This window comes from Urocitellus parryii, unplaced genomic scaffold (assembly GCF_045843805.1).
Source record: "Urocitellus parryii isolate mUroPar1 unplaced genomic scaffold, mUroPar1.hap1 Scaffold_399, whole genome shotgun sequence".
Taxonomy (NCBI): Eukaryota; Metazoa; Chordata; class Mammalia; order Rodentia; family Sciuridae; genus Urocitellus; species Urocitellus parryii.
Window position 1 is genome coordinate 133,215 of NW_027553575.1, and position 23,786 is coordinate 157,000.

General features: G+C 46.6%; 1 protein-coding gene across 1 annotated transcript; it reads left to right on the top strand.

Moving 5' to 3' along the window:
* Nucleotides 1-17,693: 17,693 nt before the first annotated feature.
* Nucleotides 17,694-20,201, top strand: LOC144252260 (uncharacterized protein CXorf49-like). The gene is made up of 4 exons (XM_077794698.1): nt 17,694-18,335; nt 18,858-18,968; nt 19,558-19,714; nt 20,083-20,201. Exons 1-4 carry the CDS (start codon nt 17,694-17,696, stop codon nt 20,199-20,201), a joined length of 1,029 nt encoding a protein of 342 aa, XP_077650824.1.
* Nucleotides 20,202-23,786: the final 3,585 nt, after the last annotated feature.

Genomic DNA, 23,786 nt, shown 5'->3' on the forward strand with positions numbered 1-23,786 from the left:
ACACAATTGGGGGCTCATCTGGGATGGAAACCATCAACTCAAAGGTCAGTAACAGTCATGTAAAAAGACTGATGAGACCTGAAATGTGGCCATTGATTGCTTGGCACTTATGTGGCTCACTGAGGCAGGAGAGTCCCCAGATCTGACCATCATAGCTGAATTCCCAGACTGATCTTTTTTCCATCTTTCTCTCTTCTTGGGCAAAAACATGAGTAAGAGGCCCCAGAGTCCATGACAGAATCAGCAACACTTCTTTTCCTCCTATGAAAACACAATTTGTCAGTTACGACTAGGTTGTTCCTAATTTATCTTTGCTTTATGCAGAAACCTTGTCCCTTTTGACAGGATAGTTACTCCTGATCAAAAGGCCTTATAATAGAGAAACTCCCTATCTTTTTGAGACATTTGAGAAACCACCCATTTCTCCCCTTTGTGGCTTTAAGTTTCCTTCAAAAGAACGGCAAAAGAAGAAAGGGGGATATTATTATGACCATCATAGGACCTCTCTTGTAGCATACTGGGAACTTCCAAGCACAGGAAAAAGAACTATAAATGTGGGCTGAGAGATCATGTTACTAGTTCAGGGGACTCTCCTTATCTCAGAGACTTCAGCATAAATCTTTTTACATACAAATGCTTCCTTCCAGATTCTTGTTCTCCTGAGAATTCTAAATCCCTTTTTGACAGGAATGGAAGCTTCAGAAATATCTGGATTACAAAAGAAAAGTCAGGGACCTGGACCTCAGACTACGGATAGGCTTGGCTAATCCCTACCCGGACACAGTCCCCTCTCAGATTCTGGGCCAAGCCAGTCTACCAGATTTGTAGACTGGAGCTTCCCCTCTAGATTTGTGAAAGAGTGAAATGGGGATTGGGCGATCCCCATCAAGACACATTTTTTTTTTCTTTTTGTTTGTAGATGGGATACAATTCTTCCAAAATCCCACAAGGCTCACCTCTCTCCTGTCTTCTCAAAAATTGGGGTAATTTAGACTCCCAATTAAAGTGAAAATCTTTGATCTTTTGTATTAAGGCCTGGCCTCAATAATCATTAGGAGATAGAGAACAATAGCCATCTGAGGGGACCATAAATTAAAGTACTATTCAGCAATTAGACCTTTTCTGTAAATGGGATGGTAAATGGAGTTAAGTTCCTTATGTACAATTGTTCTTTTATCTGAGGCATCATCCTGAAATAGCAAAGGATTGCAAGCTTGACACTTAGACCATAGCAGCAGGGTGCTGCTCTAAGCCAGGCACCAAATCCCCAGAACAGAAAAATTTATTGACAGAGAAAATGGGACCTATACCAATTAAACAGGAAATTTCCTCAGCCCAATCTGAAGGAAAAATAGGCCCTAAGACTGCTTCTGCTTTATATTCCAATTTAAAAGATTGGAGCCCAGTTCCTTTTATCTAGGGACAAACTTCACCTATAATCCCGGAATTGCTAGGAAATCTGCTACTAAGGGCATTTTTCCTCTCAGGGCAATGCTGAGGGTGGGGGGAATTTGCACCCCAAATGGAAGATGTGCCTTTTTCATTAACTGAATTAAAGGACAATAAAGAAAGACCTATCAGAGAGAACATTCTGCCTTTGGTGTTTTGAAATTGGATTACTTTGCTTAGCATGATATTCTCCAACTCCATCCATTTACCTGAAAATGCCATAATTTTATTCTCTTTTAATTCTGAGTAATATTCCATTGTGTATATATGCTACAGTTTCTGTATCCATTCATCTACTAAAGGACATCTAGGTTGCTCCCACAGTTTAGCTATTGTGAATTGAGCTGCTATAAACATTGACGTGGCTGTGTTACACTATAGTATACTGATTTTAAGTCCTTTATTTTCTCTGATAAGTGGATGCTGATCCATAATGGGGAGAGGGGACATGGGAATAATAAAGAGACTTTGGATTGGGCAAAGGGGATGGTAGAGATGGCGCATGGGAGTAGGAAAGACGGTGGAATGAGAAGGACATCATTACTCTAGTATATGTATGATTGCACAAATGGTGCAATGCTACCTATATCGTGTACAACCAGAGAAATGAAGAGTTGTGCTCCATTTGTGTACAGTGAAACAAAATTCATTCTGCAGTTATGTGTAACTAATTAGAACAAATAAAAAAATAAAAAAAGACCTAGGGAACTACACTGAAAATCAAGAGCAATATCTTCAACCTTCTGGCAGTTATCAAATTTTTATGACTTAGTATGGAAGAATGTTATGTTGTTTTTGAATAAAACTTTAACTTCTTTGGAAATACAAAGGATCTTAGAGAAGGCTATTGAAACAAGTCTTAGAGTAGGCTATTGAAACAACTATACAACAAGGGGAGGGAAAGTAACCATGGCTGACAAGGGTTAGAACATCCCAATGGGTGGGTGGTGCACACCTGTAATTCCAGAAGCTTGGGAGGCTGAGGTAGGAGGATTGAAAGTTTAAAGCCAGCCTCAGCAAAAGCAAGGCACTAAGCAACTCAGTGAGACCCTGCCTCTAAATAAAATACAAAATAGGGCTGGGGACGGGGCTCAGTGGTCGAGTGGACCTGAGTTCAATCCTTGGTACCCACCCTCACAAAAAGAAAAAAAAAAGAGTTGGAACATCCCCACAGGGAGTCAGGCTGTTCCCCTCACTGAACCAAAATGGAATGCTCACAGAGATAGAGATGAATGGGTCAGTTGTCACTTTATATACTCTGTATTAGAAGGATTGGGGAAGGCCCAAATTAAGCTTTTCAGTTATGCCCACTTGGCCACTGTGATTCAAGGGGAAAGGAGCTATTAGTAACCTTTCCACGGAGGTTCCAGGAGGCCATTACCAACCATAATAATATTAAGCCAGCACCACAGACAGAGGAAATAATTCTTAAAGATAAATTATTGACCTAAACCTCTCCCAGACATATGGAAGAAACTCCCAAAACTGGCTGCAGAACCAGAAAAAAACCTTGGGCCAATTAGTCCAGGTTGCTACAATGTTCTTTTATAATTGGGACCTAGAAAATGATAAAAAAGGACAAACTACATGGAGAATTGAAGGTAGCCAAGCAAGTAAGTGCTGTTTCTCTTATAAGAAATAAGGCCATTTCATTAAACAGAGACATGAGATGGGAGGGAAAGGGAGAGAAAAGGGAAATTGCATGGAAATGAAGGGAGACCCTCATTGCTATACAAAATTACATATAAGAGGTTGTGAGGGGAATGGGAAAATAAACAAGGAGAGAAATGAATTACAGTAGATGGGGTAGAGAGAGAAGATGGGAGGGGAGGGGAGGGGAGATAGTAGGGGATAGGAAAGGTAGTAGAATACAACAGTTACTAATATGGCATTATGTAAAATTGTGGATGTGTAACCGACGTGATTCTGCAATCTGCATTTGGGGTAAAATTGGGAGTTCATAACCCACTTCAATCTAATGTATGAAATATGATATGTCAAGAGCTTTGTAATGTTGTGAACAACCAATAAAAAAATTTAAAAAAAAAGAAATAAGGCCATTTCAGAAAGGATTGTCCCTAGAGGCATCGACCACCTATAGGATGGCTTCCTGGACCTTGTCTTCTGTGTCAGGGGAACCATTGGAAGGCTAGATGTCCTTGGAACCTGAGAGGAACAAGGTCATTGCCTATCAGTTCCCATTATTAATCCCAGGAGATTCCTTTATGGCTCCCATGATTGAAGTCCAACTTGAGGAGCCCCAGCTAAACTTGCTCATGGACAGGCACCAGATAAACTTTCTTCTTGATATGGGAGCTCAATTCTCAGTCATGTCCTTCTCTCCTGTACCTTGGTCCCAAGATAAAGTGGGGCATACCATGCCAGCCCCTTTAGAGATACTTAAATAGATCTCTTGCTTGTTCCTGGGATTATTTCCACTTCTGTCATCCCTTTCTCATTATACCAGAGACCTTAACCCCTATCTTAGGAAGAGACCTATTATCTCAATTGAGGGTCAGGTTGTTGCCACCTGAGGAATATAGCTGCCTACCTTTAATAGAGACAGAGGTGGACCCCATAGTTTGGTCAGATAACAATACAGTGGGAATGGTATGGGCTGCAACCTCTGTTGAAATTTATCTTAATGATCATTTCAACTTTCCTCACAAAAGCAGTATCCCTTAAAACCTGAAGCTAGGAAGGGACTGATACTTACCATACTAAGTTTGAAATGATAGGGACTTTTGATAAAGTTCTAGCCCTTATAATATACTTCTATATTGGGGTCCCAAAGGGCCCCAATAATTGGAGATTAGTTAAGGATCTTCATATAATCAATAAAGCAGTAATCCCTGTGAATTCAGTTGTTCCAAATCAATATACTCTCCTTTATGCAGATTCCCAAGGGAACTATTTATCATACCCCCCTAGACTTAAAGGATGCCTTTTTTTTCTGTATCCCTTTACATCCCAAAAGCCAACCTCTATTTGCCTTTGAGGACCCTACTTATGAGGCAGGACAAGTTATCTGGACAGTCCACCCCCCAGGAATTTAGAGACAGTCCCCATCTGTTTGTACAAGCACTGCCATAAGACCTCATGGACTGGTCATAATCAGATACAGTGTTACTTCAATAAGTAGATGACCTTCTTTTGTGTGGACCTTCGGAAAAAATAATAATCTGAGGACACTAGCTCTCTTCTCAATTTCCTGCCCACCAGGGGATATAAAGTCTCCTGAGAAAAGCCTAGTTGTGCCTTTTATATATCATACTTGGTTATGATTCTTGAATGTGAAACTGGAAAGCTTGGCCTAGAAAGAATTTGACCCATACTCTCATATCCCCTTTCTCAGACAATAAAATAACTGAGGATTTTTCTGAAAACAATTGGATATTGTAGCATTTGGATCCCTGCATATTCTGTGAAGGGATCCTCTATCTGTGTCTTAAGGAAGCACAGGACATTCATAGGAAATTATTAATTGGACTCCAGAGGCAAGGAAAGCCTTTGATACATTAAGAATAGCTGTTATCCAGGCCTCTGATCTGGGCTTGGCCACTCAGTCAGCTTTTCAATTATATGTTACAGAAAGGAATGAGTGGCACTAGGAATGATTACTTAATCATTAGGGGCCACTCCCCAGCCAGTGGGATATCTAAGTAAAGAATTAGACATGATGCAAACTTTGAATAAAACTTTAACTTCTGATAATATATATATAATCTCACAGTTCTACCTTTACATGGCAAGAATTCTTAAAATGCATTCCCATAGAGATTTTGAAGTGTACAATAGATTTTTATTAAATGTTGTCAATATGTTACACAATAGAACTCTCCAATTTATTACCCCTAACTGAAATTTTGTATTATTTGACCAACATCTCCCAATACTCCCTCCTGTCCCAGCCCCTGGTACCACTCTTCTGCTCTCTATTTTTCACTAGATTCAAATTCCACACATAACTGAGATAGTGAGTATTTGCCTTCCTGTTGCAGGCTTCTTTGACTTAACATGATATCCTCCAGGTTCAGACAGGCTCTCACAAGTGCCAGGGATTCCCTTTTGAAGGCTGAGTAGTATTCTATCCTGCACATGTATACACACTTTCCTTGTCCATTTATCCATTGATGGGCACATAACTTGATCCCATGTGTTGACTGTTGTGAGTGGTACTGCGCTGAACGGGGATGTGCAGGTGTCCCTTTGACATACTGATTTCATATCCTTTTGGATTACACCTAGTAGTGGCTGTGCTGAATCATATAGTCGTTTTAGTTATGAGTTGTTGAAGACCATATACAATGTATTCCATGATGGCTGTATTAATTACATTCCCACCAACATTATCCAGGGTCCCATTTTTCCATGCCCTTGCCAACATTTATAATATTTTTTGAGAGAGAGAGAGAGAGAGAGAGAGAGAGAGAGAGAGAGAGAGATTGTTTTCTAATAATTATTTTTTAGTTTTCGGTGGACACAACATCTTTATTTTATTTATTTTTTATATGGTGCTGAGGATCTAACCCAGCGCCCTGTGCATGCCAGGTGAGCGCGTTACCGCTTGAGCCACATCCCCAGCCCCAACATTTATAATCTTTTGTTGGTTTTTGTCCTCCCCTTTCTCTTTCTCCTCCTCCTTCTCCTCCTTCTCCTTCTCCTTTCTTCCCCCTTCTCTTCCTCCTCTTCCTCCTTCTCCTTCTCCTTTCTTTTTGGACGTGTAGTTGAACCCAAGGACTCATGCATGGCAGGAAAACACTGTGCCACTTAGCTACACCCCCAGCTCTTTTGTAAAATTGTATTTGGAGACCTGGTCCCATTAAGTTGCCTGGGCTGGCCTTGAACTTGTCATCCTCCTCCCTCAGCCCACCCAAGCAGCTGGGATTAGAGGCATGTGCCACCACTGTACTCAGTTCTTTCATCTTTTTTTTCTTTTCAAATTATTTTACAATTGTCACAAAATACACATAACATAAATTTACCATCATAACAATTTTTACATATATAGCTCAATGGTGTTAAGAACATCCACATTGTTGTAAAATCTCCATAATTATTTTCATCTTGTAAAACTGAAACTTCATACCCATTAAATCACACCTCATTTTCCCCTTCCCCAACCCTCTGGCAACCACCCTTCTAATTTCTGTCTCTATGAATTTGACCACTCTATGTACCTTATATAAATGACCATACCACATTTATCTTTTTTTTCCATTGGCCTATTTCACTTAACATAATGTCCCCAAAGTTCATCCATGTTGTAGCATGTGTCAGAACTTCCTTCCTTTTCAAAGCAGATAATATTTCATTGTATGTATATGCCACATTCTTAAAAATCCATTTATCCATCAATGGACACTTGAGTTACTTCCACTTTTTGGTTATTATGAATAATGTTGCTATAAATATAAATGGACAAATACTTCTTTAAGACCCTACTTTCAGTTCTTTGGAATATATACCCAGAAGTGGAATTGGTGAGTCACCTGGCCATACTGTGTTTGAGTTTTTCAGGAACTGCCATTCTGTGCTCCACAACAACTGTGTCATCTTACATAGAGTGCACAGATTTTTGACTACTCCACAATGGCTGACCCCATTCTTTAAACTCCGAATATTACCACATCTTGTACTGCATTTTTTAAAAAACTTCTTTGTTAATTGTGAACATCCTAGATCCCTATTCTTATTTACCTTTGAACAATTTAAAAAATATGTCTTAAGTGCCTACCTTCACTCCTAAAGAAATTTATTTATTTTTATATAATGCCCTTCAATGGATAAATGGATAAAAATGTAGCATATATCACAATGAAATTTTATTCAGCAATAAAAGAGAATAAAATCATGGTATTTGCAGGTAAATGGATGGCAGTGGAGAAGGTAATGCTAAGTGAAGTTAGCCAATCCCCCCAAAACAAATGCCAAATGTTTTCTCTGATATAAGGAGGCTGACTCATAGTGGGGTTGTGGGGGAGCAAGGGAGAAATAGATGCATTCTAGATAGGTGCTAAGAGCCATAGCCAAGTAAAAATGATGCATGGCATTTTTGGTTGTAAGGTGACACCAGCAAGCCATTGAGATGATATGATTATGTTAAGATCTGCATTCAAATGGATATTAGACCCCTGCTGTCCACCTCAGCCTGCTACTTTGGAGCTCTAGTGGGACTCCCAAAGAGTTGCCATTGGTTGGAAAGTGCCATAGGAGGGAATTCCGGAGGAGGGATTTGCTGTTGGGGGAGGGTGTCCAGGAGAACGCCACAGTGTGTGGTTCGGCATATTTACCGGGAGCATACAGGGCATTGGCGGGAGTTTCAAATATAAAATTTGTTCCTGTTTGAGTGGCTCGTGATTTTGTGCCCAGCCAGACTGCAGCAGATAGGAAAGAGGGGAGGGAAGGACAGGGAGGGGGCAGGGGATTAGCAAGGATGGAGGAAAGTGATGGACATCATGTTCCAAAGTACATGTATGAAGACATAAATTGGGGTCAACCTACTTTATGTAAAAACAGAGATATAAAAAATTGTGCTGTATATGTGTAATAAGAATCGTAATGTCATTTTTTTTTAAATCAATAAAAAACACAGGAGGTTGTGGCCCTTTCATCTTTTTCATGAGAACTTTCTACTAGGCAGGAGGGGATATTCTATTGTGATTTCCATTTGCATGTTCTTAATGATGGATGTCACTGAGCATTTTTTCATATCTGGTCATCAAAGTGGTCTTTCAAGAATGTCTATTCAAGTCCTTTGTCCATTCTTTTTACTCAGGTCATTTTCTTTATCTTGATATGTTTGAGTTATATATATATATACATATATATATATATATATATATATATATATATATGATATTAGCACCTTAGCAGATATAATGAAATAGTATTCATTGTTTCCATTGGTTAGTCTCTTAACTTTGCATATTGTTTCCTTGGGTGTGAAAAAGATTTTGAGGTACTCTCAGTCCATTTCTGTTTTTGTTGCCCATGCTTTTGGGGTCTTAGAAAATTTTGCTTTCATGAACTAATGCCATGGAGATCCCCCCACCCCCATCTCTACTTTAGTTTTATAGCTTAAACTTTTTCTTGAATTTAAGTCCTTCATCCATTTTGGGTTGATTTTCCATACAGTGTGACATAAAGGTTGAATTTAATTCTCCCACACATGAAGAGCCAGTTTCCCAGCACCATTGACTGAGGACACTACCCTTCCCGTTTCGTGTGTTCTCGGAATCTTTGTCAAAAATGCCTGTCTGCATGTGGTCTTCTCTGGGTGTATACCTGTGTTCAAATTTCCTTATATGGATAGCAGTCATACTGGCATAGGCCCACTCTAATGACCTCATTTTAACTCCATTACTCCTTTAAAGTCCCTATCTCCATATTGTCATAATCTATGATACTGGGGTTAGGGCTTCACCATACAATTATTGCCGGAGGGGGGGTTATAGGGAGCAGACTGAGGAATGTGTAAAAGGATTCTTATTGATATCACTGGAAAGCTAATAAGGCAGTGAAAGTTATAGGCTCAAGATGCAGAGAAGGAGGGTTCTCAGAATTCTGAATCCCATGTTTGGATATGGCTTTATTCTGGGGGTGTCTGATAACTGCAAAAGTGGCAGCTGAAAGTTTGTGAACGTGGGCAGAGCTTCCATACACTAGAACAATGGTTGGACAAAACGTAGAATACAAGACCTGCCAAGAAGGTTGGCAGGATCTTCTCCCCCATATTTTGGTTTGCAGTCCGGAAGAGCTACACCCTAGCATTTAGGGATATGCAAACTATACCAGATCTAAAAGAAAGGAAAGCCCACCTTCAAATCATCTGAAGCTTGCAAATGGATAGGGAGGCAGAGAGGGAAGAGGAAGAGGAGAAGGAAGAAGAAATAACGAAAGAAATTAAAGCCTCTTCCACTCTCTGCACATGGCGACTGTGCTGTGGCACTCCTTCAATGCTTAACTTGGTCATTTTCACCTCTATTATGCTTTCCACATGCATTGAGGCCAGATATCAGTCAGAGGTGAAACCTTAGGGTCTTTTCAGGACTTTGCTATGCACACGACTTGCCCTGCACATGCAAGTGGTTTTCTGAGATCCCCAGTAATCATGGGAGTTTTGAGTGCCCTAAGATCCCTCTGTCCCCCGGTTTCCATCCTAAATTTTCAGCAGTCTCGAATGCCTCAAACATAATATTTTACTGGAAGTTGCAGCAGTTAGCCTACATTTTATTGTATTCAAGAATTATTTGCCTGCTCTCCTGCCCTGGGTGAGTTCTGAGTAAGATGTCCTTCAGCTGGCCCTCAGACAGACCAGAAAGGACAAACACAATTCTCGAGATGTGTCTAGATGGCTCTCTTGGAAAACAGAGACAAGACTCTCACACCAAGGATGTAGATGGCGGTATACAAGGTTGCCACTGAGCTAGGTAGGGGCACAGAGCAAGGATAAGGGAGAAAACCGCTATTGTTTGCAACCTTTTTAAACCTGCCTCTGTCTTGGTTCCACATTGGCTTAGTTATTGTAGATATTGACCATTTTCCAGATTTCTGACAATGAGGATTGTGATAATTTTTTTCTTGATTTCTGATGTTTCTTTGGAGTCCCTCAGAGCTACCTGCTTCACCAATGATGCTGATTTACTCATGACAGCTTAAATATTTTGTTCTTGTTTTGGTTTTGGTTTTGGCACGGGTGATTGAACCAAGAGGATCACTAAGCCACATCTCCAGCCCTTCTTATTTTTTTTCTTATTTTGAGACACGATGCCAGTAAGCTGCATAGGGCCTCAGTAAGACTAGTTTTAAACTTGCAATCCTCCTGCCTCAACCTCCCAAACCGTTGGGATTACAGGTATGACCCACTGCAACCAGCTTCTCTGCTGAGATTTTGAAATGTTGACAAATAAACTCAATGCAGAAAGCAAAGTCTTTCCTAAATGGCATCATAATATTTGGGTATCCATATACAAAAAACAACAACAAGAACAACAACAACAACAAAAAAAAAACAGCAAAAGAATAAAGCCTGGATCTCAACATTGCACCTTATATAAAACTACACAACTTTAAGTTGTATGAATCATGGGTCAAAATGTAAATGATAGACATTTTGAGAAGAAAATGCAGGAGAAAGATCATCGTGGCCTGAGTTTGGGTGAAGAATCCTTAGAAATAGCAACCAAAACCCTGCTCTATAGAAAGTCTAAGAAAAATTATTAAACTGAATTTCCTCTAAATTAAAGACTGTTTTTCTCAGAAAGACCCTGCCAAGACAATGGAAAGACAAACACAGAACAGGGGAAGATATTTGTAAGTAAAAAGTATACCGAGAATATACAAAGAACACTTATGTTCCACGATATGAGAAAAGAAAAAATGCTACTCAATTAAAAATTGAGAAAGGGTCACATATAGACACTTCAACAAAGAGGATATACTAAAGGTAAATAAGTACATTAAAGGATAGTCAAGAACAGTATCCACTAGAAAAAGACAAATTAAGACTAGAATGCAATATCACTGGACTCCTATTAGAATGACAAACATAGAAATGGTACTCCAGTACCAAGTGATGAGTAGATTGCAAAAAAGAAAAAAAAACGAACAAACAAACAAACAAAAAACACGGGAACTCACATTATTCGGTGGAGGGAATGCAGAATGGTACATCCACTCTGCAAAAAACCTGCCACTCCTTATAAAGTTGAAACACATTTTTGTCATAAAACAGCAACCTCCCTCCTCGAGGCTTGACCTGTTCACACAAAATTTTGTGCATGCCTGTTGGTAGCAACTTTATTCATAGTCACCTACAACCAAAAGCAATCAACAGATGAATAAATAAAAGCCACGTATCCCTATAGCAGGACAATATTCAACAACATAAAGGAAGGAACTGTTGATACGTGCAGTAACAGGAGTGAATTGCAAGTGCATTATTGCTACGGGAGAGAAGGCTGTACGAATTGGTTACATAATGTATACATTTGTTTGTAGAGCATTCTACCCAAAATAAATAAATAAATAAAAGTACAGGGACGGTAAACAGATCCCTGGTTGTCAGAGGATCAGGATACATGAGATGGTTTGGAGACGCAGGGTCAGAATGAGGGAGATTTTTGTGGTGGTGGAAACGCTGTGAGTCTTCATCATGGTGGTCGCTACAAGAACCGATCCATGTGTTAAAAATCTCACTACTGACAATAGAAGGAAGATAGTTTTGCTGCATAATAATTTGCAATATATAACATTGAAAATTAAAAAGATGGAGCACACAGAAGTGACTGAGAATCAAAATGACAGGAAAAAAATGGCACCAGCCTACTCAAAAGTCATATTGGAAGGTAGAAAACAGTGGAGCTACGATATACACTTCACAATGCTTGGCCAAAGTTGTTCTCCAGCTAAAATTCTGTGCCAAGCTACAACTAACTGTGAGATTAAAGGTACCTTGTGTTCAGGCAGTGTCCCCAAAGAAATTGTATCCCACATATCTTGTCTCAGGAAGTTCCTGGAGAAGAGGTCCCATCAAAAACCTGCAGTAAACCAAGAGCACATGAGTTCCAACAAAACAGGAGATACCTCCAAGGGGTCTCACAAAGGAATTTTCTCAGTCAGGGCAAGACCTTCAGACATCGATCAAGGTTGAAGCAGGGTCTAGAAGGTTGATCTCCAAGGACAGAAAAATGCAGTCGTAGGAGATTTGGAAAAGACTGTTGATAGGCTCATGAAACAAATGTGAGCTCTTGGGGGGCAGGGTGCTCATATTTCTTTCTCCCATGGGAGGCTCCCGTAAAGATTGATTCAATGAAAGGGAAAAGGGAGAGAGGGGAGGGAGGAATTTGAGACACAGAGTGTGCAGAACCCAGTTAAGGAGGTTTCTTTTTCTGAAAAGGGGAGCAGAGAAAAATGGGATAGCTTCAAGGTAACATGGGATCACAAGAAGTATACTCCAATTAGTTCAATGATATCATGCTCCCATGGTTGCAGGAAGCTCTAACCCAAGAAAACTCATTTACAGTGAGGGGTAGAAGTCTTCAGGGTGATGAACAGGCATTTGGAAAACAGGAAAATCAGACTCACCCAAAGGCCAAAGGCCAAGTGTGTTCCTAGCTGGGGTCAAGAGGGGGGAGCTCTTCCTTCCTAAGGTATAAGCAAGTGTCTTTTTCTGAGTCCTTTTACACCAAGCTGAGACTTCTTCTGACCAGTTCCCAGGCAGTGACAGAGCATGGCTGGTGTCCACTGCTGAAGGCCGTAGCCAACTCTATCTCACAGCTGCAGGTTGGGGCTTCACAGCAGCCTAACTGATTCTCTGTTGGGATTAAAGTGCACCTGAGATTCCTATCCCACCCTGCTTTCTCCCTCCTTGTCTCTTACTGGCACCAGGCCCTGCATGCAGCCCTGCAGATTCTCACTGCCTCACTGCTCCTTCCCCTCGATTCCTCTTGCCCCACAACCACCTTTCAAGTCCAGTCACGCACTGACCTCTGTACGTCTGGAAGGTCTGAACTAAAGACAAGTGTTCCCGGGAGAGGTCCAAGGAAAGGCAATAATCTCAGGTGTGTGGATGGCCTCTCTCACTTCAGGAATGACAAAGGGCAGGCCATCCTCGGGGCTACTTGGGCCATGCATAATCTCTAGCATGAGGTCCCCTCTGATTGCTCCATGTTTCTAACACTTGGTTACCTGGCAAGCATCCCGGGGGAGACTCTCTCTCTCTCGTGGGTGAGATGATGAAGAACTGCATGGTATGGAGGGACAAACTCCTCAGGCATGGCAGTGCCAGCTGTCGACTTGTAGCCCTGTAGAGACATGAAGAGGAATGAAGGGACATTAACCAACCAGTTTCGGGCTGAGAGGAAGATCCAGAAATCTGCTCGTGTAGCTCACAAGAGGCCCTTCAATCCTACAGAAGATGAGTGGACACAACTGAGGAGCCTCGGGCCACGATGATTTCTCAGCAAGAGATGCAGGACTACAGGGGCATTTACGCTCTCAACATACACAGGTGTGTGAGTTACACAGGTCGGAGCCCTGCTCGGGAAAACCTGGGAGGCTGGAATAAGGAGAGGGGGTTTGGGGATGGATGTCCCTGAGGGAAGCCTATGAGCTTGCAACCTGCCACCTCCCCTGTGCTGAGACATGCTAGCATCCTCTTCCCACAAAGCCACAGATGCCTCCTTCAGGGGCTGCCCCCTCTTCATGTCCAGCATCCACTGCTACAGCGCAGGCTGATGAGTAACTTACACTCAGCAAGTTGCAAGGAAGACTGAGCCTGAACCAGCTGGAGACAAGGGATAGCCCTGGGGTTGGATTTTGACTGTGCTGGATCAAGGGAGCTGAAATACAAGGATGGACGAGCAAGGTTTCCTGAACGGGGGACACATCCTCACATCATGGGACTCCCGGAGCTTGGAGGAGATTCACTGTCAGGGTGACCCCGAGAAGCTTTGAGAAGGTGGTGGCCCACAGGCAGCAAAGGGGAAGTGCCTGCCTTGGCAGAGGGAGGAATAAAAACGCCGAGTGATGCACCCATGCCGCAGCAATATAGAAGATGTGAGGCCAGTCAGCTGACCTGGGGGCTCTGTTCCACAGTAGGGCCCAGAGTGCACACCATTTGCCATGGCCATCAGGAGTGTTCCGGTGAGGGGGCCCCAGGTCTGGTGGTTGCTCTTCTCCACATGCCCGCCAGGATGGGGGGGAGGACCATGACCCCAGGCCTAGGCTCATTACCTCCACCTGTGCAATGATGGAACCTGGCACGAGAGAGGGTGCAGGGAGGCTCTCAGACCAGCCTTATCGACCCAAGAAGTGGATGACACTGAACGAGGAAGCACCCAGAACCTGGTGGTAAGGGTGTACTGTTCCCACGCCTCGGTCCTACCCTAAAGACACTGACTGCCATGGGTGACAGTATCCTGAGGAGAGGGAGACAGCTAACATTTTAAGGATGATGAAAGTAGGGCCTGAGATGACCTCGATCCTGGTGGTACTATGGGACCCCCTGTTGGGATGGGGCTTGAAAGGCCCTGGGGATCCATCCAGTCAGGATCGCAGTGAGGTGACTGGGTGCCTGGATCAACCCTTGTCCTTTCTCCTGTCCTCGAGTGGATGGTCGTGAAAGATAACACTTGACCATCAGACCCCAAACTGCCCCCCTGGGTGACTAATCTGAACAGTTAGAGCTACCCTGCTGGGGAAGACCTTATGGAAACCGTGAAACTGGCCCCCACCTCAGCTCAAGAAATTAAGTCCAATCCAACATAGGTTCCTGGAGGGGGTGGGGCTGTGTTCAGCAGAGATTTGCCGCTACCAGGAAAGAACTAAGGGACGCAGGGGAAGAGGACATAGGAGAGCCACAGGGATAAAGAGAGTGGAGTAGGTTGTCGAAGTTCTAGAACTATCTGTGTGGGACAGGGAAGGAAGAAGGCAGTGGAAATGAGGAGAGGGTCATGGCAGGCATCAACTGGACGGGTGTTGTAGAAAGAACATTTTGTGGTACTTTTTGTCATCCCTGTTGGCATGCCTGAAAGAGTCCAGCATGTCTTCACAAGTCGTTTTTTTCCTAGTTCTTTGCTTTTCCTTTTTGTTGGTTTTTTGTTGTTGTTGCTGTTATACCCAACATTAGGATTCATTTTGACATAATTATAAAACCATGGAATATAATTTGCTCTAGTTCAGTCCCCAGTACTCTCCGTTCCCTCCTCCTCCCTCCCCCCACTACATTTATGTTTCTGCTATATACTTTTAGTTTGTGTTATTGTTGCTGTTGTTGTTAGTGTCTTGTGGATATACATGATGGTGAGATGAGATTCACTGTGGTATATTCATAACTGTGCATAGGTACGTTAGGTCGGATTCCTCCTACTGTTCTTCCCTTATACCGTCTCTCCCCGCTCCCCATCAATACCCTTCATCTAGTCCACAGATCTTTCTGCTATTTTGATGGAATCCTTCTGCCTCCTTTTCCCATTCTCCTCCCTGCCTCATTACGGACTAGCTGCCATGTAGCAGAGAAAACATATGACCTTTGACCTTTTGGTCCTGGCTTCTTTCACTTAGCATGATAGCCCCAGTTCCATCCTTTAAGCAGCAAATGCCATAGTTTCATCCTTCTTCACGGATGAGTAATACTCCACTGTGTGTGTGTGTGTGTGTGTGTGTGTGTGTACACACACACACACACACACACACACACACACATACATACCACGTTTCCTCCATTCATTCACATGTTGAAGAGCACCTAGTTTGGTTCCGTAGCTTGGCTATTGTGAATTGTGCCACAAAGTCAGTGATTGTGTGGGTATGGCTGGACGTGGGTGACTGCAGATGTGTGGTGGACCCAATCTACCCTGCTGTGTAACCTTCTCCGGGAGGGAAGGCATCACGGGTGCAGATTCAGAGAAGTTGGGCCTTTGACATCCTCTAGCCAAGAGGCATTCACACACTCCAGGCCTCTATTGGAGAGCAGTCAGAATAGGACATGAGGGCGAGGCAAGGAAAGACAGGTGAACCGAGACTGGCAGGTGTGAAACTAATCGGGGGGGTCACTGGAGTAGGAATGGCATGGCAAGCAAGGGAAATTCTAGCACTCCGGGACCTTATGGAAACTAAGGAAGGGATTGCTCCCCAGATACCAGACTGCACGGATTGGGGAAGCTGGGAACCAGTAGTCTGACTGAAATTTGGCTCCCCACCAACACTGGTAGGGCTTCCTTGTGTGTCCGTTCGGGCCCCTTTAGTACATATTTTCACACACGCTTATGTGTGTTCTCACAGGAAACCAAGGACTGGTTTGGGCTTTCAGATTTACAAATGTGTACCCAAATCCACGTGTTGTTCTACAACTTGGCATGTGCAGCCACGAGACTATTTTTGGAATGTATTAACAGAGCCTGGTGCATCTCTTTGGACTTCCTCATTTTCGTCTACTGGATGCATGGGTCACACGGCATTCCTGCATCCCCTGACCAATGGGAGTACAGAGCATTCCCAGATTGTTCCCTGCACCAGCTTCCTTGTGTGTGTGTCTTTGTGCACTACACATACCAGCCTTTCTCCAGATGATGTGCCCAGCCCTTGCTGAAATTACTCTAAATTTTTTTCCTTGCGTTAGAAAGGCAGCATTAGTGGTTACCTAAACCTAGGACTGTCGCGAGGATGAGTTAATATTTTATCTACGGTGCTTAGAAAAGTGCTGGCACACAATGAAATTTCTAGAATTAGCACTCTGCTCATTCTGTCAAAGCACTCTTCCCAATGGCTCTGCCCCACCTGCACCCCAGGGGAAGTCAAAAGCACCGTTTTGTTCATAACCTCTTCCACCCATGGAACAGTAAAGTCCTTTCATTGTCGTAAACCTGGTATGTGAACAATGGTTTGTGATTTAATTTGTATCTTCAGGATCAGTGATGGTTAGGACCTCTTGGGGTCATTGGCCACAGGGATTTCCCGCTACTTTGCATTAACTGGTGGTGGGAGTAGAATAGGGTCTGAGAGAGGTGGGCAAACAACAGACTGCCAATAAAGTGCCCTGGGCACACATCCACGTGCTGCTTTGATTACCTATGGTAATCGAGCAGTAGAGAGAGATCCCCCTCAGATGGCCAATCACAGAACAATTGCTGTCTGGCCCTTCATGGGGGGGGGGGCGGGAAGCAGGAGGACCACTGATCGCCGACTGTGGACTTCCTCGCCTACTTTCCTATCTGACCTGCTGTTTTCCTGGGCAACAGGGGCTTGCAAATCCTTTCTGGGCTGGGTGCTCCACATACATCATTAATTGAATCCTCACCGGCTGCTGAGCCAGGTGGTATTATGTCCCTCATTTTACAGATGGAAAACCAAGGCTCAGAGATGAGGTTCTCAACAGGAAAAGAGGCTCGTGACCACAGACAGCAGGACAGGAAACGGAGGGAGGGGTGCCCACACAAGCGGACCCCACGGCCCAAAGTGGCTTGTCAAGAACCTGTACAACTTGGGCTCTGCAGCAGTCCAAGCGCCCTCGCCCCTATTGGCGAGGGCCCAGAGGGACGACCCAACAAACAACGCTCTGGTTGGCCGGGGCTGGACCAATGGGAAGGCTGCGACGTGGGCGTCAAAGGCGCGGGAAGCCACTCGGTGTTTGAGGCGATCGCGTGCCTTGCCAGTGGTGACGGAGTTCTAGAAAGCCTAGCTGTTCCCGTGGTGGCTCTGGCTACGGTCTCTCCTCAAACCTGGCTGAGCAGACTGGTGACATGAGTTCTGCCGATGAGGCTTCTGTTCATGGGGACGGTTTTAGCCAGGAGGGTGGGAAGCCCGCAGGTGCCCGTCCTGCAGGCCGTGGAGCCCCACGGAGCCGGGCCCAGGGCCTTGATTTGGGGCCGCCACGGAGCGGGGAGGGTGAGGGCAGCCTCCCAGACCCCGAGGCTTATGAGTTGGAGTTGGAGGCCCCGTGGGAGGAGATCCAGGCAGGAAGGGCAATGATTCGCGGCCACGAAGGCAGGCCTGGCTCCTTGGCTGACGAGAAGGGGGACGCTCTGGACTTTGTGCCCCACCTCGCTGTGGAATCTGTGGCCGTTGTGCAGCAGCTGACAGGCCAGGAACACCGGGGCACTCACAGATACCCGTCCCCGGAAAGTTTTGCCACTGAACTGTCCGCCATTTGGGCGGATGCAGAGGCGGGCTTCAGCGCCAGAGGCTCGCTGTCCCGGAGCTGTGTGGAAGTGCCACAGGCCTCTGCCGCCCCGCTGAGCCACCCCAGTGGGCCCGAGGGGAGCCGGGCCTGGGGGAAGCCCAAGAGAGGCACCAAAAGTCGGGTGGTGGGCAGCGGGGAAGCCCAGCAGCCCTCTTCCGACCCTGAGTCTTCAGATGAGCTCAGTGAGATACAGCTGATGAGGGTGAGCATCTGCCCCAAAGGAGGAGGCCAGGCCAGGTCCTGCAGCCCCAGGGAACCCGGAGACCCAGCCAGACGCTCCAGTGTTCGTAGCAGGGAGAATTTCCTTCACATGCCGGGCCCTCTGCCGACCGCCTCTCCTCGAGGACTCCCCTCAGGCATGGACAGGCAGGCCTTGGGAGAGCTGGAAGCTGGCTCCTCCAAGAAAATTCAAAGCATGCCCTGGGGCAAGGGAGGGAGCAGGTCCAGCAACCCGGGAGCTCCTCCTCCTCCTGCTGCTGCTGCTGCCGCCACTCCTGCTGCTGCAGGGGCCCTACCCAGGGCCACTCCTTCTAAGAAGAAGGCCATCCAGGAGAAGAAATCCCTGGGGGGTGGCTCAAAAGTTAGCCTGGGCAGGGCCTTCCCTTCATGGGGGCAGAGACTCAAGGCAGCTCCCCTGGAACCAGCCACATTCCCCCCAATCTCAGGAGTTCCACTGCTTGGGAGGTCCAAGAGGTATTCCTTGCTGCCTCTGGGGCCCAAACAGTCCAAGCACAGTGGCATTGGGAAGAGATCTATGGCTAAGAAGACACGGGAGTCCCAGCCTGTTGCCAGGGAAGATAATGACCCAAATAGAGATGCAGTCCCACAGGCCCAAGTGAGTAGACTCTCCTCCCCCTGCCCCTCTCCCTCCTCCTCCCTCTGCTCTTCTGCTCTACCAGGCTGCGTTTCTTTGCCCTTGCTCCCTGGGCCCTTTGCTCAGGGGTTGTCCATGGGAGCCCACTGTCATTGGGATGCCATATTTGGGAGGAGGGTCTCTGTAATTGTGGCAGACATCAAGAAAGTACATGGTAAGCGTGACTCCATCTTGGTCACACTTTGTGCATTTCCTGCCTCCTTCCCAGACAGGGGCTGGGATGGGAAGTGGGTCTGGCCGCTAACTTGGTCAGCGCCCCCCCCCCACCCTTACAGTTTGGGCTGCACGGATTGGTGTTTAGTCCCATCTGCCTCCTGATTCCTCCCTCCCAGCTCTTCCCTCAGAGGTGCCTGACCTTTCTCAATGCTCCCATGCTTCTCCCTGACTCAGCTCTACCTCCAGGCTTGGGGCTGACTGAGGGAGACAGTGCTGACGATGGGACCATTTGACTCCCCCCCCCCTCACCCCGACACCCGAGCCCCTATATGCGCATCTTCACCCTCAACAAGCACACCCATTAACCTGACTCAGTGAGATATTTCTGTGTCAGCTTCCAACACAGAGGCCAGGGTCGCCTGGTCTGGGCATGCATCGTGGAGAATTTGGTAGTGGTGACCCCAGCACCAACAACCCCCAATCTCCAGGAAGCTCCCAGCTTTTGGACCTGAGCCTGGGGGACCTCACTCCAAGAGGCCCTGCCACCTCTGGTGAGTCTTATGGATTAGATAGCAGGGGAGATGGGTGTGGGAGGAAAAACTGGCTCTGTCACTTGCTGCCAGGCTTCCCTGCCTTTCAGCAGAACAAGGCCTTCCCTGTTGGGTCCTGTTCAGCCACATGGCTCCTACCAGGGGCTGGCTGTGACTGCAACTCTGCTAGTGTCCAACCCAGAGCCACAGTGCTTAGGGGTCCACAGTGGCAGCTGGGGCTGACACTGGGCAGCAGGGAAGTCAGGCCCAAAGAGAGGGGTGGAGCTGTGGGGCAGAGCAGGTGCAACTTGCTGCCTCACTTTAGACCCAGCCGGGCCCTTTCCACTTCACACCTTGGCTGGGGAGCTGGATTTTGTGTTCTCTTTCAGGTGACCAGGAACCAGCCATTCGTCACCCATTTCCAGAAAGGCAGCAGCAACCACCTGGAGCACAGGGCTGTCCCCGGGTACTGCTTTCTCTGGCTCCTAGAAATGCTGGCCCCAGCTAGATGGTGGGCTCTCTGTCCAGGTTAAGCTGGCTTAGGTGCAGCCTCACATCTCACAACTCAGAAGGGGGAGGGGAGCTCCTCCTTTCCACTGAGGTTCCCTCTGCCTGTGTTGCCACCTGGCTCTGGGATATGGGGGATATGGGGAGTGGGGGGAAAGTGGGAGGATGAGGAAGGAGGCGGCCAGAATATCACTCCTCATTTTTTGTTCTCCGGTGTCTGTTGGCTTAGTGTGTGGTGCTACAGAAAGAAAGAGATGACCTCAAAGAGCAACTAGGTATGAGGAGCCCTGGGCGGGGGCAGGGGTGGGTACAGGGGGGGGGGGCAGGACAGAGCAGAGCAGAGGCAGACCTAGGGGTTTGGGGTGGGGTGGGACTGCAGATACAGGCAGTACCACATGGAGGGACTTTCCTGTGGCCAGCCCGGGAGCCTTCTGTGCCTTGACTGCTGGGGCTGTGAACAAAGAGCAGTGCGTTGTCTGAACTCCATGTGCTCTGCCATTGAGTCCCAGAAGTCTCCCTCTCTCAGGACTTTTACAGAAACCTCCTTTATTTTCCCTTTAAGGGCTGACTGCTGTGACTTGTTTGGTGTTTGTTGTCCTGTGTGTTTGCTTGCCTGTTTTGTTTTTAACACATTTCTCGATGGTTCTTGCCATGGCCCAGTGTTCGCGCACTATGAGTACATGTTGTTCCCTTGTACAAGACATTTCCATGTTGAGTTCCAGTGGTAGGCGGGCAAGTCAGTTTCAGGGCTGTTTGGACAGGGGCTGTAGGTGTATCAGGATGCATGGGTGATGCTTCCTCACAGGGCAGTGGGGAAGTTGGGCAGTGGGACTGTGTCCGGTACCCTTGTTTCTGGAGTGCCCATTTATGCCTCTCTTTCAGCGGTCATGCAGTCCCTTGCTGATAAGTTCCAAGCCCTTTGAAGTGAGTATAAGGCTTATTATACCCCTTTCCCACAGCCCCGGCTGTCTGGGAGGGCTTTGGGCTGGCCCTGGTCAGGGCCATTTCCTGACTCTGCTCTGCTTGACAGGTTGAACCCAGCATCTTCGGACAAGGCGAGCAGAGCCTATGCCTTCTCTACAAGACTGTGGAGCCCAGGAGCAGCAGCCAACCTGGTTCCCTCTGGTTTTTCTCCAGCCAGGGCTTCTTCTCTGCCCTCACCCACTCTAGTTCACAGCAGTTTCAAATTAAATTGCTTCTCATGTTCTGTGGTCTGCCCTCTGTCTGAGGGTGGGCACTCGAGGGTAGGGACAGAAAAATGGGGAGCTGCCCCATTTCAGAGCCGGGTAAGAATAGTGCCCCTGGCATTTGGTGGTGGGCCACTTCCTGAGGAGAGTCTAGGCCGGCCTCTGAGCAGGAACCCTGTGCTCAAGCTTATCATGGTGCTCTGGGTCTGGGTTATGTGTGGGCTGGGCCCAGCCACACCGGCCCTCTTGGGGCGTCATGTAGGACCCATTCTTGCCTTCTGTTCCCCGCTTTGGCAGGAACTAATGAGCCTCTTCCAGAGCCCTTGTCTTTTCTGCCTTTCCTGCTTCATTTACCTGCCCCTCTTCTCTCCTCTCTCACCCTTCTTTTCTGTTCTGGGCATCCTGATCCCTCCCATGGCTCTTTCCTGGTGGCACCTACCAAACGAGTTATTTCAGCAGGCATCAGAGGTCACAGTTGAGCTCATCTTCCCCAGAGAGAGGGCCCAGTCCTCTCTCTGGACTCAACACTTCCTCTGGTGACACCCCGCAGGGGGACAGCTCAGCTAGAAATTGCCCATTGTCCTTAGTTCCTGCTTAGCCCTCACCTTTGAAGCTCAGTTGCCAAATCCTGTCAGTTTTCCTTCCTCCTTCCCGTAGGGGGGGGTGGGGGTGGTGGTGGTGGTAGTGGCAGAGGTCACATCCCAGTGGGTGGCAGACAAGTGCAAATGCACAGGGCACTTGGAGAAAAGTGTGGGTCTGTCTCTGGGTTGGAGGTGAGGGCAGTTAGTCTCCGGGCCAGCCTGGGGAAAACTGCCCACTGACATCTGGAATGGATGGTCAAGAATCGGAATGTCCACATCCTCCAGATCCTAGCCAGCAAAACAGCCCCTTCCCAGCCTGTCAGCTCCATGGTGCTCATTTGAAAAGGGACAGTTAGTTTCTAGGGCATATGTGGATGATAGGTCTGCGTGTGCATGGGTGGTTCCCATCCAGATGCAGGTTGACCACCCCCATGGCACCGTTTTTCTGGACATGACAAATTCCTGGTCCCAGCCTCCTGAGGTCACATGAGATTTTGTCTGAGCTCCATGTTGTGATGTCACCCTCACCGACAGATAGTTGGGCTAGGTGTGCCTAAGACTCAGGGATAGATTCATGCTTGAGTGAGGTGAGGCAAGTGTGGGTTCTGCAGCTCCCATTCCTGAGAGGCTGTGTGATTAATGGGCAACTCTAACACATGAAGATACAGCATTTAAGCTGTGTGTGTGTGTATGTATCAAATGAATTGGGAATGATGGCCCTTGAGAGACAACATTACCTGTGGAATAGAGGCAGTGGAGGCAGGGCCTAGAAAGCATAGGGGATCAAAGGCACAAGAGTAAGTTTGGCATCTCTCTTTTAGGAGAGGTGTTTTTCACAGGTGGGTGTGTTTATCAGCTTTTTGTTACTACAACTAAAATACCCAACATGAAAAACACAGAGAACACAAGATATTTTGGCTCAGGTTCAATTCATGTTCCCCGGGCTCCAGGTGAGAAATATGGCAGAAGGGTGTGGTAGAGAAAAGCTGCTCAATTCCTGGCGGCCAGGAGGCAGAGCCAGCCAAGAGCCAAGGACACACCCCCAGTGGCCTATGTATTCCAGCCACGCCCACCTGCTCAGGTAGTCTTTTCAAGTTATTAATCTGTCAAGTGGCTTAATCCACTGCTGAGGTTACAGCTCTCATAATCCAATCTTTTTGCCTCTGAACATTGCTGCATTACCTAACATGAGTTTCCTGGGGACATTCCTAGAACATAATGATAACAGAGGGCATGGGTGGAATGAAGTGGAAGTCACCAAACTGAAGGCCAGAGACTCAGTGCTGTTACAATCTGGGGAGTCTCTGGCATAGGCTCTTGATCCTTCTTTGGTGTGAATATTGTCTTTCAAAAGTCCTGTGTTGTCAATGGAGTGGCATACCAGCTGGCTACCTCAGAGTAGCTGGTTCTCACCTCATCTTGGAAGTACGAAGCTCCTGTGGGAGATGGCCCTGGACTGAGCTAACTGAGGCCTGTGCGGGATGGACACAGTAAGGATGGCAAGTAGGAGAGAGGGACTCCCCGTGGAGAGCAGGTCAGGTTTGGGGCCACCCTTCTTCCCACATTCTCACTCTGTGTCCTTTCTGGGCCCCGTGGGGGTGGGGCTCAGAGAGAAAGAATGTCACACACAAGGTAGAGCAACCACAGTCCTCAGAGCCAGAAAGGACTGGCAGAGGGTACTTACACCATCCAGCTCACACCTCCACCTAAGAGGGTTGGGGCTGGGTTCCTCAGGCTGTGGCTGAGACACTGACCCAAGTAGCTACTTCTTGGAAGGATAACACAGCAAGTTGACATCTGCCTGAGGAAGCTGGTCAG